At 38.7% G+C, this 17,856-nt stretch overlaps 1 protein-coding gene across 9 annotated transcripts in view; it reads left to right on the top strand.

The window, feature by feature from the left end:
* The first annotated feature begins 391 nt into the window (after positions 1–391).
* DPP8 (dipeptidyl peptidase 8) overlaps positions 392–17,856 on the top strand; it is an 80,915-nt gene continuing 63,450 nt past the window's right edge. The window contains exons 1-4 of one of the 9 annotated variants that reach the window (XM_077128245.1): positions 392–601; positions 2,320–2,456; positions 4,684–4,953; positions 9,499–9,611. In XM_077128245.1, the coding sequence (XP_076984360.1) occupies positions 2,441–2,456; positions 4,684–4,953; positions 9,499–9,611 (399 nt within the window). In that variant the 5' untranslated portion in view covers positions 392–601; positions 2,320–2,440. Of the gene's footprint in view, positions 602–792; positions 879–1,091; positions 1,458–2,286; positions 2,457–4,683; positions 4,954–9,498; positions 9,612–17,856 lie in introns of those variants that run through there. The other 8 variants (XM_077128239.1, XM_077128240.1, XM_077128237.1 and 5 more) reach the window with 8 other exon arrangements.

The following is a 17,856-nucleotide window of genomic DNA, read 5'->3' as shown; positions in this document are numbered from 1 at the left end:
CAGAGATCAGGCACCTGGATCCCAGTTTAAAGATTTCAGATCATTTCCCTCTGTCTACTCTAATATACAAGGAAATAAAAAGGAATATAGTAATTCAATAATCATAATCATCCCTTAAATCCTAACTCCTCGGTTACACAACTGGCACATAGCAGGCACTCATATATTTGCTAATGAGAAAATGAGAGGTACAAACGCGCCACAGTTCTGTCTATGACTTGGAGCAAGTCACTGCCCCTTTCTGGATTTCTTAGTCTGCTCCATCCCCTCTCCTTCCCATATTTTGTTCGCTCCTCCCAGCGCTAGATGGCGCAGCTGCAATCGACCCAGGCGGGCAAGACTTGGAGCCCTTCTTGGCCAGGATGTGCCTTAGCCGGTGGGAGGGCGGGTTGCGGGAAACCGGAAGTTCCCTAGCCTTCTCTGCCGGTGCCTTTAAGTGTCGCGTTCGCCGCCTTGGCTGCCACCGGTTCCGCCGCGGAGGGAGCCGCTGGGCGAACGGGCTACCGCTGCGGCCGGGAGGGTAGTGAGGTGGCACGGAATGCGGCGGCGGAGGTCCGCTCCGTAGCGTGCGTCGGGACGGTCCGGGCGGGGCCGGGGGAAGGTGCAGTATCCGCCCCCTCCTGCTTCCCCTTTGCCCCTAAGGCCTGCGCCTCTGAGGACCTGCCCGACACATTTTCCCGGTTAAACTGCTTTGCAGTTTACACGGCGCACAGGGCTCGAGGCCAAGGCCGGTGGCGGGTGTCCCACTTTCCGGAAGAGGAAGCCGAGGCTCTGAGATTCCGAGTCTACCAGCGTTCATTGGGCGCCTCCCGAGCGCTGGGTCTTGGACTCTGGACTTCACGTCCGTTATCTTAATTGAGCCTCGTTGGGATTGGGAGGTCAGGGATTGTCCGGGTTTGCAAATGAGGAAACGGAATCCCAGAGAGGCGAAGGGATTTGTCTGAAGTCTACTGTGTCAGATCGGATTCAGGCTCAGATTTTCTGCTTTCCTGACGATTATTCTGTTCTCTCTGTCGCCTTACTGTGTAGATTCCCCCACCCCCACCCCCCCGCTCATTGTCTCTCCTCTCCCGTTCTTTTTCACCCACCCGCAGCAGGATAGATATTTCCTTTTTCTGACCATCCTCTCTCATCATATTTCTAGGACTTGGCATCCCTCCAATCTCTTTTCTCAACATTCTTTGCTACAATTCTCTTCTTCATTCATAGCCTTCCCAAGATGTTTGCTCCCTCAGTGATGATGAAACTTTCAACTAGCTCTGCGCCTTGAAGAGTGAAATAGCTAGGCCACAGTGAGGCTTGCGCTGTTTAAAGTAGACCACTGAATGTTTGGCCCTTGGATTAAAACTTCAGGAATGTCATTTGAGTGGGCCCAGATTCAAGAGCTGTTGAAACTCTTTTCTAATCCAAATCTGTTGGATTGAAGCTGTTTTCTAATCCAACATGTTCTCTTCTGAGTGAGAAGATTTCTTAATATATATAAGTCTATTGTTACTATTTTAGCTTTACCCACTGTTTTTCCTTCGTTTGCCACTTAGCCTTTACCGCATCTCTTTTCATCACTTATTTGGACTGTGAAAGTCCAGAATTCAAACTGATGACAAAGTAGAAGTTGTAATCATAGATCCTCCTTTTTTAGTTCTTTTACTGAGAATTTCAACAGTCAGGATTTATACTATTTCCAGAAAAAAAATACCAATTTCAACTATTTTCAAAGTATAGGTGGTAAAGAAAGAAGCAAAAATGGAATGTGCTTGGATAGTACATTTTTTATTTTGTAAAAATCTTAAAATTATTAAGTACAAGTTAGTTCTGTTTCCACAAAAATGCTTGTTTTGTCATTCTTATTTGTTATCCAACTGGGTGTTCTGTCTCCATCCAGCTTAATATGGCATTATTACTCAAAGGTGGAGGAACAGGCACATAGTTATAAATTTTATTAATCATTGTCTATGTCATTTTTGAGTACTTGCAAGTCCCTGAGTAACCTCCCATTTGTATGCTCTTGATGCTTTTTAAAATCCATAATTTTGCCCTTAATTCACGTCTCTACATCAGGATTTATACTATTGTCAAGATATTTTGAATAAATGGGCTTTTCTCTGAAATAAAATAATTTTAGAATTTTGATAATGTAAAATAAAAATATAAAGTAATTTGGATATTATGTATCATTATAACTTATGCATATATACCATACTACCAGTTTTAAGTACTATTGGGGGGTTTTTTAGAATTAATCTTTTTGATCGTATTTATATGACCCCTTTTGGTGATGATCAACAGCCTTATATCTGATTTCGTTATCCTGGTGAGCAGGATTGAATGGTGAGAAAAGGAAAGACTCCTTTGAGAAGAGAGCAGGATGAGCGGAGGGATCTGTGCTTGAAGTTAAGTCACTTGAGAAAGATCTCTTTGATTGTGGAAGAGATCTGGGCAGATGAAAATACAACCAGGTAGGCACCAGGGAAGGTTCTTAAGTGTAGAGATAGATGGGTCAATGAAATATATGCACTGTGCTGAGAATTTATGTTATCTTTATCTCCTAGTTTTTGAAATTAGAAAATTTGGGTCAGCTATTTTGAAAGTGTTATGAAAGTCTTGAATTTAAGTCATTTAGTTATATACTTGAATAAATTACTAAGGTTACATACTATCAGGTTTATCCTAAAGAACATGCAAAATATACATTCACAGTAAACCTACAGAGGAGTATAGTGTCCTTTGAACTTTAAAACTATATGTGTGTATGCATGTGCACATGTGTACTTAGAAAGAAATTTTGAATCAAGGTACCTTAATACAATTCAGGAATACCATACAATTTTATAAATGTAAACAGATGCATTTTTTACGTAGGAGAGCTGTCTCCTACGTACGTTGAGTTGATGATGACTCAGGGTATAGAAAGTTAGGCTTGGGAGTTCTGCCTGCTGAGCTCCTCTGTTCTCTTCCTTAGGTGAATACTTGGGAGCGATGATTTGGAGATGAAGTTCCAAATTTAACATGAGGAAGTTGAGAAAAATGAGCCTAATTTGGGTAGATTCTTCTCCCACTTGTCCCTCCCTTAGGAGTGAAACTAGGACCACTAACATACTTGATGGAATATAGGCCTCCACTAGCTTTGAGAAGGGCAAACAACCACTGTTCTCACATACTGCCACTTGATGTCAGTGTGCTGCATACCAGTCTGCTGAGCTGGTTGGAATGTAAACATCTGGAGGTTAATGGCTAATTGTAATATTATAAGTTATATTCCTGATGTAACTGTCTAATGGATTTTCTGACCACTTTTACTCGTTATGATGAAAATGGAGATGTAAATCACTCTAGCATGAGAAAAGATACAGTATCCTGGCCTCAAGTTACAATTCATTTTGCAAGCCCGTAATGCACACCTGATTAACTGTTTCCCTATCTATGCCTCTAACTTAGTCTGCAAATTTGACCTTTAAAAAAGATCTTATTATATACAAAGCTTTGAATTTATTGATTGTTATTTTTGAAGTAGTTAACTGAAATTGGTTACATAAATATAATCTTTCTCCTAAATTCATATGTTTTTGACATTTATCGTTAAAAAGAGCAGCTTGTTGCCATCCATGTGGGAGACCCAGGTTGGATTCCCAGACCATGCATCCCCCCAAAAAACAGAGCAGCCTGCCCCAGAATTTTTATTTATATTGTATCTTTTTGATAGTGTCATAAATAATTTAAAAACAGTATATGCCGGAAGTCAGACAATAGCTTTTGATGACACTGTTTAGTTTCTCTGATACTCTGCTCACTTTTCATTTAAAAATTAAAGGAAAAATACATCCTCTTATAGATTTGTGAAATGAGAAAAAATATTACTAGATGAGATCATTGACATTGTTGAAATTGCACTGATGAATTTGGGTTCAGACTTTCATCAAAATATTGATGGCACAAACATTAAACTTTTTCTGCATCAAGTATTTTAACTAGTTAAAGCTACTTGAATATCTTTTTGCTTTATTTAATCATGTAAGTAAATTGGTGAATAAATTCCAAAATAGCCTCATAAGTTTCCAAAAATATAGATTCCCCACAAGTGATCATAAAATAGTGATGTCTGGGCAAGAGCAGGAGGCTCAGAAAAATATACCAGCCAGTTAAGTGTTTTGTTGTTTAGAGTTCCGTTTAAAAAGAAACAATATTTACATTATATTGGAAAAGTGCCCTTTGAAGGTTATTACAAGTATATTGTTTGTGACGATTTTATTATTGCTCTAAAAGGTAGTGATTATTTCTATTAGTTGAAGAAATCCACATTCATCAAATGTGTTACTTTTTAAAATGCCAAACCGCTTAACTCTTTTGGCACATTTAGCTTGACTACTGACATGCTCTTGTGTGAAGCATAGCAGCCAACTGGCATATGGCCTGCTTCCTTCCAGTGTGGGAAAGAAAAGGGAATTTTGGCAAGAGATTCCTAAGGCGAGTCTTTTATAAAAGTTCCCAAAGAGATTTATAGTCACTATAAAATAGACATGACCTCATTTTTTTAAAAATCTCATTTTAAAACTAAACCCAGAAGAACTATTGTTATAACCAAATTTCATTGCAGATGTGCTCAAAAGAATGGGTTTTTTTTTGTTTTTTTTTGGTGTGGAAGAGATGTCAGTCCTCTGAACAGTTTCATGTACCTTGTTTTTCTAGGAAAATGCAACATGGCAGCAGCAATGGAAACAGAACAGCTGGGTGTTGAAATCTTTGAAACTGCAGACTGTGAGGAGAATATTGAATCACAAGATCAGCCTAAATTGGAGCCGTTTTATGTTGAGCGATATTCCTGGAGTCAGCTTAAAAAACTGCTTGCTGATACCAGAAAATATCATGGCTACATGATGGCCAAAGCACCACATGATTTTATGTTTGTAAAAAGGAATGATCCAGATGGCCCTCATTCAGACAGGATCTATTATCTTGGTAAGTTTGAAGTTCTTGTTGCCGAGATGAAATGTTTTCTTAATTCAAACACAGAGGTTAGATATAATAGCTAGTTAAATTTTGGTGAATAAATAAGCTAGTTACTTTTGGTTCCATTTTAGGGGGAAAAATTTTTTAATCTGAAGAACTTCAGTTTTGGTGCTGTGTTATTTTTTATTTCTACTTGCAGGTAATAAATCTTGAATATATACACCCTTTGTCCCAGCATTTCCACTCTTAAAACATTAGTCCTGTAGGTATATTCATACATATGTGAAATGATTTGTAGCAGTGGTTTTAGTTTCTGATAACATGATCTTAGTTTCAAAGTCAGTTAAAGATGCCAAAAATTGTTTCTTCCAAAGCTAATTCAAAATGTTTTTCCCCAGGAATGGTCAGGTTAGAAACAGTAAAACCACTAGTCTGTTCCCACTTTCAACAGTGACTGCTTTCATTTTCTAAACCAGTGCTTCTTCCTGAGTCCATTCTAGGATTTAAAGTCTGTCTAAATGAAATATACTAATCCATTGATTTACTTTTTGTTTATTTAATTTAGAATTACAGGTTTCTTCCCCTCCTCTAAAGCTGTTTCTAATACAAGTTTCATATATATCCTTTTAGAGATATCTCCGTATGTATACTTAGACAAATCTATATGCATTTTGTGTTTTACACAAAAAGCAATATACAAACCCAATTCTTTACCTTGCTTTTTTTTTTACTTAATTTATTTTGGGGATTAGTTCACATCAGTAATTTTTTTTTTAATGGATATGCAAGTATTTTATTCTTTCAAAATCTGTACAGATGATAACACCAGAGTCCACTTGGAAGCTTGAGATGCACTATTCTCCATTTCCTCTTCTCCGTCTGTTAAATTTTATTTAGTACTTAATACTGTTGCAGATTAATGTCTGTTTATCCATTTTTTCTTTTTTCATCACATAGTTATATATTCATCATGATCATTTCTTAGAACATTTGCATCAATTCAAAAAAAGAAATAAAAAGAAAACAGAAAAAAGTTCATACATACTATACCCCATACCCCTCCCTTTCATTGATTTAGTAGCATTTCAATCTACTAAATTTATTTTAACATTTGTTCCCCCTACTGTTTATTTATTTTTAATCCATATGTTTTACTCATCTGTCCATAAGGTACATAAAAGAAGCATCAGACACAAGGTTTTCACAATCACACAGTCACATTGTGAAAGCTGTATTATTATACAGTCATCTTCAAGAAACATGGCTACTGGAACACAACTCTACATTTTCAGGCAGTTCCCTCCAGCCTCTCTTTTACGTCTTAACTAAAAAGGTGATATCTGCTTGATGCATAAGAATAACCACCAGGATAACCCTTCAATTCTGTTTGGAATCTCTCAGCCATTGACACTTTATTTTGTCTCATTTTGCTCTTCCCCCTTTTGGTTGAGAAGTTTTCTCAATTTCTTGATGTTGAGTCCCAGCTCATTCTAGGATTTCTGTCCCACGTTGTCAGGAAGGTCCACACCCCTGGGAGTCATGTCCCATGTAGAGAGGGGGTGGGCAGTGAGTTTGGTTGTGTTGGCTGAGAGAGAGAGAGAGAGGCCACATCTGAGCAACAGAAGAGGTTCTCTTGGGGGTGACTCTTAGAACTAAATTTAAGTAGGCTTAGCCTGTCCTTTGCGGGGTTAAGTTTCTTATGAACAAAACCCAAGATTGGGGGCTCAGCCTATTGCTTTGGTTGTCCCCACTGCTTGTGAGAATATCAAGAATTCTCCTCTTGGGGAAGTTGAATTTTCCCCCTTTCTCACCATTCGCCCAAGGGGACTTTGAAAATACCTTTGAATTCACTGTTCAAATCATTCTGGGATTTGTCCAGAGCATCACTCTGGACAAATCTACAAAATCTCATACCCTACTCAAGGTTCCATGTACTTACAGTGTTCAGTTAAGCTGCCCACATAAGTTATATTAGGAAATGTGCTAGTCGAAATGTTTTGTGCCATATAAAACTCTATTTTTGCTATAGTCTCACACATAAGTTAAAGTATTAAAATATTAATTACCATCTGTTTTCAAAACCCTGCATTATTGACATTCCTTTGTTCTTCCTCATGCAAAAGCATTTTTAAATTTGTACATTTAGTCACTATCATTATACATTCTAGGCATTCCTAGATTATACCATCTTGGTCTTTATTGTCTCTTTCCTTCTGATTTCATTTGTGCCCCCAGCCCTCCTCCCTCTATCATTCTCACATCCAGCTTCATTCAGTGTTCTAACATTATTGTATTACAGCTAGGTGGTATTGTGCTATCCATTTCTGAATTTTTACGATCAGTCCTGTTGCACAATCTGTATCCCTTCAGTTCTAGTTACCCAATATCTACCTTAATGTCTATCTCCTTGTTCTAGTTTGCTAGCTGCCGGAATGCAACACACCAGAGATGGATTGGCTTTTAATAAAAGGGGATTTATTTTGTTGGTTCTTCAGAGGAAAGTCAGCTAACTTTCCACCAAGGTTCTTTCTTACGTGGAAGGCACAAGATGGTCTCTGCTGGTCTTCTCTCCAGGCCCCTGGGTTCCAAGAACTTTCCCCAGGGTTACTTCTTTCTGCATCTCCAAAGGCCTGGGCTGAGCTATTAGTGCTGAGATGAGGAATGCCGAGCTGCTTGGCTGTGCTACATTGCGTTCTCTCATTTAAGCACCAGCCAATTAAGTCAAAACGTCACTCATTGCAGCAGATACGCCTCCTAGCCGACTGCAGATGTAATTAGCAACAGATGAGATTCACCTACCATTGGTTCATGTCCACAGCAACAGAACTAGGTGCCTTCTTCACCCGGCCAAATTGACAACTAATCTAACTACCACATGCCCACCCCTTGTCAACTTGGCAACTACGCACATCACCTTAAACAGGTGCAAAAAATTCTCTTCTTGCTGTGGACCTGTAAATCTCAAAACAAGTCCGGTGCCAATATGCAAAGGAGGATATTCACAGGATACAGATTTTCATTTCCATAGGGAGAAACTGGAAGAAACACAGATGTAAAACCTGCAGGGCAAGCGCCGTGGGATTTCAAAGTCTGAAAGTCATTCATCCTTCAGCTATAGGAAGTGGCAGTCCCACCCCTTCCAAGGGCCTATGCAGTGGCCGGCCTCTTTCCAAATCAACCTCGGGGAACATCGAGGAGACCACCTCTGGGCTCCACTCTCTCCAGGCATCAGGGCCACCCCTAGGCTCTCTGCCATTTCTGGGGCACACACTTAACCCCTCCACATGCTGGCAGCCAGGCTCTCCCAGTCCCCCAAGGAGCGTGCTCTGCCTTCTCCAAGGCCTGAGGCTGCACAACTCTTCCACTGCAATGAGAGGGGAGATTCATCCGCGCCCTTCAGAGTAAACTCACCCTCTCCATGTATATGGGTGGGTCCACTCTCCTGGCCGAGGTTTCTTGGCTTCAGACCCGAGCTTCCATGGTTCTCACTCTGCGAACTCCAATCTCTCCCTTTTGTGTCCTCCTTTGTCAGGATTGGCAGTGGTTCCATTTACACCAACAGTCCCTTCATGCACTCCAGGTCTTCTCCATCATTCTCTTCACAATTCCTCCAAAATCTTCCCCTTAGCCATCCAAAACACCGTTCAAACATATCTGGCATTTGCAAACCGCAGCAGCACCCCACTCTCTGGTACCATATCTGTTCTAGTTTGCTAGCTGCTGGAATGCAACACACCAGAGACGGATTGGCTTTTAATAAAAGGGGATTTATTTTGTTGGTTCTTCAGAGGAAAGGCAGCTAACTTTCCACCAAGGTTCTTTCTTACGTGGAAGGCACAAGATGGTCTCTGCTGGTCTTCTCTCCAGGCCCCTGGGTCCCAAGAACTTTCCCCAGGGTGACTTCTTTCTGCATCTCGAAAGGCCTGGGCTGAGATGAGGAATGCCGAGCTGCTTGGCTGTACTACATTGCGTTCTCTCATTTAAGCATCAGCCAATTAAGTCAAAACGTCACTCATTGCAGCAGACACGCCTCCTAGCCGACTGCAGATGTAATTAGCAACAGATGAGATTCACCTACCATTGGTTCATGTCCACAGCAACAGAACTAGGTGCCTTCACCTGGCCAAGTTGACAACTAATCTAACTACCACATGTTCTAACATTATTGTATTACAGCTAGGTAGTATTGTGCTCTCCATTTCTGAATTTTTACGATCAGTCCTGTTGCACAATCTGTATCCCTTCAGTTCTAGTTACCCAATATCTACCTTAATGTCTATCTCCTGATGACCTCCCACATCAGTAATTATAGAGATAATTCATTCTGTTTATTTATTTTTCTTTTCAGCAGCTCCAGAATATTCCATTATATAATTGTGCTGTATTTTATTTAACCAGGCCTCTAATAATAGATATTGATGTTTTTCTAATCTGTTATTACAAAAGATGCAACAGTGAATAATGCAATGTATAGAAGGCATTGTGTTCCTACTACTCTGATTATAATAAGAACGCTATTTTTATAATAATGAAAATAATTGTTTTCTCTTTTAGCCATGTCTGGTGAGAACAGAGAAAATACACTGTTTTATTCTGAAATTCCCAAAACCATCAACAGAGCAGCAGTTTTGATGCTCTCTTGGAAGCCTCTCTTGGATCTTTTTCAGGTAGGATTCAACATTATTTTTCCCGTGATTTAGTGTACATTTTTAGATGTAATTAAAACATTTTTATGGTTTTGCAGGTGTTACACTTAAATTCCATTTAATTTTGAATATGTGAAACAAAGTGATAATACAATTATCTGCCTTCTCCCTGTTCCTATTTCCCTTTCATAAACTTTCTAGTTACATAGTTCTCATGATTTTATTATTATTATTATTATTTATTATTATTTTTTTTGTATGGGCAAGTGCTGGGAACCGAACCCAGGTCTCTGGCATGGCCTGCCCTCATGATTTATTTTAAAAGAAAATCTTCACATTAAAAGAACTAATATATTTTCCCAGGAAGATTTTATTTATATCTTGAATTTGTTATAGTACTTAACAACAGCGCTAACTTCAATAAGGATACCAAGTTCAGTTATTGCTTCTAAATAGCGTAATTCAGTTTATATAGAATTAAAGCTTAGGCCAACACTGCAAATGAAATCATGCCCTCCCCACTATGTGGGACATGTCATGCAGGGATATAAGTCTCCCTGGAGGTATGGGAGATGATTCTAGCCATGGCACTGTTCTAGTTTGCTAGGTGCTGGAATGCAATATATCAGAAACAGAATGGCTTTTTAAAAACGGAATTTAATTAGTTGTGAGTTTACAGTTCTAAGGACAAGAAAATGTCCCAATTAAACAAATCTATAGATAGAAATGTCCAATCACAGGCATCCAGGGAAAGTTACCTTGATTCAAGAAAGCCGATAAAGTTCTGGGTCTTTCTCTCTCAAGTGAGAAGGCACATGGTGAACACCGCATCATCTGCTAGCTTTCTCTCCTGGTTTCCGGTTTCATAAAGCTCCCCGGGAGGCGTTTTCCTTCTTCATCTAAAGGTCACTTGCTCGTGGACTCTCTGCTTTGTGGTGCTGCAGCATTCTCTGCTCTCTCCAAATCTTTTATTCTCCAAAATGTTTCCTCTTTTATAGGACTCCAGAAACTTATCAGGACCCACCCAAATCCAGCTTAACAACCACTCTTGATTAAATCACATCTCCAGGGAGATGGTCTGATTAGTTTCAAACATACGGTATTGAATAGGGATTATTCTGCCTTAATGAAATGGGATTTAGATTAAAACATGGCTTTTCTAGGGAACATATATTCTTTCAAACCAGCACAGGCACTATGGGATCAACAGTTCCACCCTGACCAAAAGGGGAAAAAGAAGTGTACAAATAAGGTATCAGTGGCTCAGAGAGTTCACATATTGTCGAGAGGCTACTCTGGAGGACACTCATAAGCAAGCTTCAGTTAGACATTGCTACCTGCCATAACTTCCCAAACCAAAACCAAAACCATTTCTGCCAATCCTAAAGAACATCTAGGGCATTATATAAGATTCTACAATGGTTCCATGCACTGGGGTCCTCAGGCCTCTTCTCTTCCTTTATTAAATCCTATCACATATTTCACTTCCTTGTCATTGTCTCTTTAGTTTTTAGTTGCTCTTTTTTTTGTTTTGTTTTGTATGTTGTATGGCAGGGTCACATTTCATTATTTTTCCATGTGAATATCACATTATTGCAACACCATTTGTTGAATTTTTTTGTTTGTTTTGCTTGTTTTGTTTTGGGGGAAGTGCATGGACTCAGAATCGAACCTGGGTCTCCCACATGGTAGGCGAGAATTCTACCACTGAACTACCCTTGCACCCCCTCTTTTTTTTTTCATTGTGGCTATACACACAACATAAACTTTCCTTTTATACCAAGCATACCGTTCCATGGGATTACTCATAAAATACACTGTTGTGGTACCCTCACTACCTTCTGTTACTAAAACATTTCTATCCCCCCAAACAGAAACCTTGTGCCCATTATGCATCAATTTTCCATTCCTTCTGTGCCCCATCTCCAACTACAAGCTTTGTAGTTACCATGAGCCTTAAATTTAATATCCTAAATCTAGAACCCTCTTGTTTCTTAAATACCAATTTAACTTCAAAAGTATGCACAAACTATGTTCCATATGCCTATATCCCCCTTCTTCATATAATCTTATAAAAATTACATGTTTAAATATGAATCTAGAACCACTGATTTATCATTACATTTTTTTTCACTTAAGGAACATTTATTTGAAGTTTAACATGAAATCAAAATAAAATTTATTTAAACACACATCCACACCAAGGCATAACACAGCAAAGGACAAAGTAAAAACAAAGAAAACTATGTGGCAGCTATATACAGTTGGACAGTCTCTTTTTTTTTTAATTATTTATTTTTTATTGATATATATTCACATAACCACGCAATCAATCAAAGGGTACAATCAGTAGTTCACAATATCATATAGCTGTGCATTTATCATTATAATCGACTTCTTTTTTGTGAAAAATAGCATATATACAAAAAAGCAACAAATTTGAAAGCACGTCACAATACTTAGTTGTAGAACAGATTTCAGAGTTTGGTATGGGTTACAATTCCAACATTTTAGATTTCTGCTTCTAGCTGCTCTAAGATTTTAGAGACTAAAAGAAATGTCCATATAATGATTCAGCAATTATACTTGTTTGTTAAACCCCACCTTCTCTGTATAACTTCACCATCACCTTTGATCTTTTTCACACTCTTTAGGGGTATTTGGGCTATGCCTATTCTAACTTTTTCATGTTGAAGGAGCTGTTAGTAATTTGAGGTAAGGGGATGGAACTAGTTGATGATCTGAAGAAGCTGACCTCTCTGCATTTCAGGACTTATCTGGTTCAGGGACCCATCTGGTGGGTGTAGGTTTCTGGAAAGTTACCCTAGTGCATGGAACCTTTGTAGAATCTTATATCTTGCCCTAGGTGTTCTTTAGGATTGGCAGGGATAGTTTTGGTTGGAGTTTGGCAAGTTATGATAGGTAGTGATGTCTAACTGAAGCATGCATAAGAGTAACTTACAGAGTAGCCTCTCAACTCTCTTTGAACTCTCTTAGCCACTGATACCTTATTTGGTACACTTCTTTTACCCCCTTTGGTCAGGATGGCATGACAGTTGTGTCTTGTACATTAGAAAGTCTTTTACAAAATAATAATCTTAGATCAACAGAAGACCAATCTTCAGCATCATACTGCAAGATGGGTTACTTTAGCATTTCCTCCTGTTTTCTCCAAGGTCCTCTTTTAGTATGGCTGGTAATTGTTTTGGTGATTGCACTCCCTCAAGATGCCTTGCTGTATGTGCTCTGTTGACCGCTGTAGTCTGCATATCCCTGTCCATATCTATAGTTCCCATAGTCCCATACTTATACCCAGTATAATCAAATCCACCATAGCCACGATAGTTCTAATCACTGCCATAGCACTATTATAATTTCCATACCCTTGATCGTAATAGTTATTCAATCCCTTTTTTCAATTTTGGCCCAGATTTTGTCCCTGACACCTATTATCACCTCGTCCAGTAGCTGCAGCTCCTCTTCCTCCTTTCTGTTGTTGCTTTTCTTGCCTGTATACCTCTTTGGGTTGTGCAACTTTGATTTCACACTTCCTAGGACCCGTTTGGTGATATATATGCTTTATAACAATTTATTTACTGGCTATTCATCTGTATATATGATAAAATGAAATCCTCTTGTGTTCTAGTTTCCTAGCTGCTGGAATACAATAAACCAGAAATGAATGACTTTTAAAAAGAGGAATTTTATAAATTTCTAGTTTATAGTTCTAAGCCTGAGAAAATGTCCCAATTAAAGCACGTCTATAGAAATGATCAATCTAAAGCATCCAAGGAAAGATACCTTGATTCGAGAAGGCCGATGAAGTTCAGGGTTTCTCTCTCATGTGGAAAGACACGTGGAGAACACAGTTAGGGTTTCTCTCTCGGCTAGAAGGGCACATGATGAGCACGGCATCATCTGCTAGCTTCCTCTCCAGCTTCTCGGGAGACGTTTTCCTTCTTCATCTCTGAAAGTCTCTGGACTTCTGCTTCAAGTTTCTGCAGCATTCTGTTGTCCTTTTCTGCTCTCTCTGAATCTCCAGCTTTTTCCAAAATGTCTCCTCTTTTATAGGATTCCAGTTAAGTAATCAAGACCCACTTGGAATGGGTGGAGACATGTCCTGTTTAACACCTACTCTTGAGTGAGTCACAGCTCCATGGAGACAATCTAATTAAAGTTTCCAACATACAGTACTGAATAGGGATTAGAAGAAATGGCTGCCTTAACAAAATGGCAGGTTTAAAACATGGCTTTTCTAGGGTACATACATCCTTTCAAACTGGCACATCTTCTTTCTTTTTTTTTTGATATCCGTGGGGAGCTCGATATTTTCAATCTCTCTAAATTCTACAAAATATTCTTTTATTTGCTCTTCAGTAGAATCTGGACTCCATCTACCCATAAAAAGGTTTTTGGGGGATATTTTCCCTTTTAAAGCCTTTGCCCTTTTGGGGCGTATTAATTTGCCGGCAAGTTTGTGTTCGTTCAATCCAAAACCTTATCAATGCTAGCAGCATCTCTGAAAAGCACAAACGCAAATCCTCTTGACCTTCCAGTGACTGGATCTGTTTTAATTCTGCAGTCTACAACCTCTCCAAATCAAGGCAAGTAGTCAGATCTTTCTTACTTGTATCCCAGCTCCAGCCTCCAATAAACACTTTATGATCACCCTGCTGACTCTTGCTTGCGTTAATCTTGGATCCCTCTGCAAATTCCTCTATGTTGCTGTATTAATTCATGTCCTTCATGATGGCGGAATTGTCAGCAGAGGGGCTGGTGCTCAGACTGAGTCCCCTTAGCAGCGGTGTCAGAGCATTGTCTGGAGCTAGATTTAAAATGGCAGTGGAAGAGCTATCAGTTCATTTTGTGCATTTGCCTTTTATATCTTGTGGGAAGTTAAAAAATTGAGTTGTAAACCAAAAATACTGTAGTACTGACATTTTTTTTAACTTTTTTATTGTATAATATAATATATATATATATATATATATATACACACACAAAGCAGAGAAATAAAAAAGCAATAGTTTTCAAGGCACTCTTCAACAAGTAGTTACAGGACAGATCCCAGTATTTCTGACATATATTTTTTTATCCATGTCATTATATGTACTAGAGATCCTCATTTATTCATGTGGCTTCCATTTGTTGTCCTGTGTCCTTTCCTTTCAACTAGCAGAACTCTCTTTAGCATCTCTTATAGGTCCAGTTTAGTGCTGATGAATTCTGTCAACTTTTGTTTATATGGAAATGTCTTATTCTGTCCTTCAATTTTGAAAAACAGTTTTGCTGGATATAGGATTCTTGGTTGGCAGTTTTTTTCTATCAGCACTTAAAATATGTCATCCCATGATAATTAATACTTTAAAGTGTCACCTTATGTGTGAGACTAAAGCAAAAAATGTTTATTTGTTACAAAATTTAGATTTTGACTAGAGCATGTCCTAATATAACTCATGTAGATAGTTTGATTGAATGTCATAAGTACTTGGAATCTCAGGTAGCACATGAGATTTTATTGGTTTGTCCAGAGTGATGCCCCGATGAATCCCAGAATGATTTGATCAGTGACTAGAAAAGCATTTGCAAGCCCCCTTCGGGGAATGGTGAGAGTGGGGAGAAATTCAACTTCCCCAAGTTGAATTCTTGATATTCTCACAAGCAGTGTGGACAACCAAAGCTATAGGCTGAGCCCCCAGTCTTGGGGTTTGTTCACATGAAACTTAACCCCACAAAGGATAGGTCAAGTCTCTTTAAAATTTAGGCCTAAGAGTCACCCCCAAGAGAGCCTCTTTTGTTGCTCAGATGTGGCCTCTCTCTCCAGCCAATATGATGAGCATTCTCACCACCCTCCCCCTCTCTGCGTGGGACATGAATCCCAGGGGTGTGGACCTTCCTGGCAACGTGGGACAAAGATCCTAGAATGAGCTGAGACTCAGCATCAAAGGACTGAGAAAAACCCTACAGTGAGCTGAGAATTGACATCAAGGGATTTAGAGAACCTTCTCGACCAAAAAAGGGAAGAGTAAAATGAGACAAAGTGTCAGTGGCTGAGAGATTCCAAACAGAGTTGAGAGGTTATCCTGGAGGTTATTCTTACGCATTAAGTAGATATCACCTTGTTGTTCAAGATGTAGTGGAGAGGCTGGAGGGAATTGCCAGAAAATGTAGTGCTGTGTTCCAGTAGCCATGTTTCTTGATGATGATTGAACAATGATATAGCTTTCACAATGAGACTCTGTGAATGTGAAAACCTTATGTCTGATGCTCCTTTTAGCTACTATATCAACCGAAGAGTAGAACATATGGAATAAAAATAAATAATAGGGGGAACAAATGTTAAAATAAATAAATTTGAAATAGTGGTAAATGAAAACGAGGGGTAAGGAATATGGTACGTATAGTTTTTTTCTCTATTATCATTTTATTTCTTTTTCTGTTGTCTTTTTATTTCTTTTTCTAAATCGATGCAAATGTGCTAAGAAATGATGAATATGCAACTATGTGATGATATTAAGAATTACTGATTGTATATGTAGAATGGAATGATATCTAATGTTTTGTTTGTTAATTTTTTTTATTAATAAAAAAAGTTTTAAAAAATCTAAAAAAAAAATATGTCATCCCAGTGCCTTCTTTTTTTTTTTTCATTAGAGAAGTTGTGAGTTCATAAAACAATCATGAGTAAAATACAGAATTCCCATACACCACTCCATCCCCAATACCTTAGATTGGTGTAAAACATTTGTTACAATTGATGATGATAGTTGTACTGTTTTTTAATAGTAGTTAACTTTATTACAATTGAGGAAAAATTATTAAAATCATACTATTATGTGTCATCCATTATTTACATTAGGTATACATTTTTCCCATATACTATCCTATTATTAACATCTTGCATCAGTATCAGGGTCCTGCTGCCTTTGTTTGAGATAGGTTGAAATACTGGCTCAGATCCAGGATCCAGTGATTCAAATTCACCAGTCAAAAGCCATGATCATGACTCCCAGGGGTGTAAATCTCCTTGGCAATGTGGGATAGAAATTGGGGGATGAGGTGGGACCTGGCATCAGGGGATTGAGAAAACCTTCTCAACCAAAAGGGGAAAGAGAGAAATGAGACAAAATAAGTGTCAGTGGTTGAGAGATTTCAAACAGAGTCGAGAGGTTATCCTGGAGGTTATTCCTAAGCATTATATAGATATCCCCTTTTTTGTTTATGGTGTATTGGAGTGGCTAGAGGGGGAGTACCTGAAACTGTGGAGCTGTGTACCAGTAACCATGATTCTTGAAGATGACTGTATAGTGATACAGCTTTTACAGTGTGACCATGTGATTGTGAGACCCTTGTGTCTGATGCTCCTTATATCTAGTGTATGGACAGATGAGTAAAAAATATATGGGTAAAAAATAAATAAGCAATGGGGGGAACGAAGGTTAAAATAAATTGAGTAGATTGAAATACTAGTGGTTAATGACCGGGAGGGATAAGGGATACCGTATGTATGAGCTTTTTCTTTTTTCTTTCTTTTGCTTGAGTGAGGCAAATGTTCAAAAAAATAATCATGGTGTTGCATACACAACTATGTGATGATGTTGTGAGCCTTTGATTGTACACCATGTATGGAATGTTTGTATGTCAAGAATGTTGACATAATATGTTTGTTAAGTCTTTACAATAAAAATATTTTTAATAAAATATTGTTAAAAGTTTTTTAAAAAAGCCATGATCAGTGATTCTGTATGCCCGCACCTATTCTTGGGGAAGAGGATTTTTCTGTCTCCTGTCCTTAGGTAGCTAGCCAGGGACTGGACCCCAAGGTGGCCTTCCATGAGAGTGTGGGATGGGTACCCGCAGCCACTGCTGTAGAGAGAGCAAATCACTATTTCTTACCATAGTATATCAGCTGCTTTCTCCAGCTCTGCCGAAAGAATGGATGCTATACAGTGTTCTTGCCACCAGAAGCCCAAAACAGTTGTTTCAGACAGTTCCTGCCTGTTTAATAGCTATTTTGGTGAAAAGACTGTGTGCTGGAGCTCCCTATTCCATCTTCCCTAGAAGTTCCTCCTAGAGTCCTTCCACAGCCTTCTTAACTCCGTGATTACTGATGAGAAATTGGCGTTTAATCTCATTGGTGCTCCCTTGTATGTGACACATTGCTTCTCTTGGCTGCTTTCAGAATTCTCTCTTGACCTTTGGCATTCGACTGTTTGATCATATGTGTTGCAGTGTGAGTCCCAACAGGGTAAATTTGGGTTTATTC

This window comes from Tamandua tetradactyla, chromosome 14 (genome assembly GCF_023851605.1).
Source record: "Tamandua tetradactyla isolate mTamTet1 chromosome 14, mTamTet1.pri, whole genome shotgun sequence".
NCBI lineage: Eukaryota > Metazoa > Chordata > Mammalia > Pilosa > Myrmecophagidae > Tamandua > Tamandua tetradactyla.
Note: the sequence above shows the minus strand (reverse complement) of the source record. Positions and strands in the feature narration are given on the sequence as shown.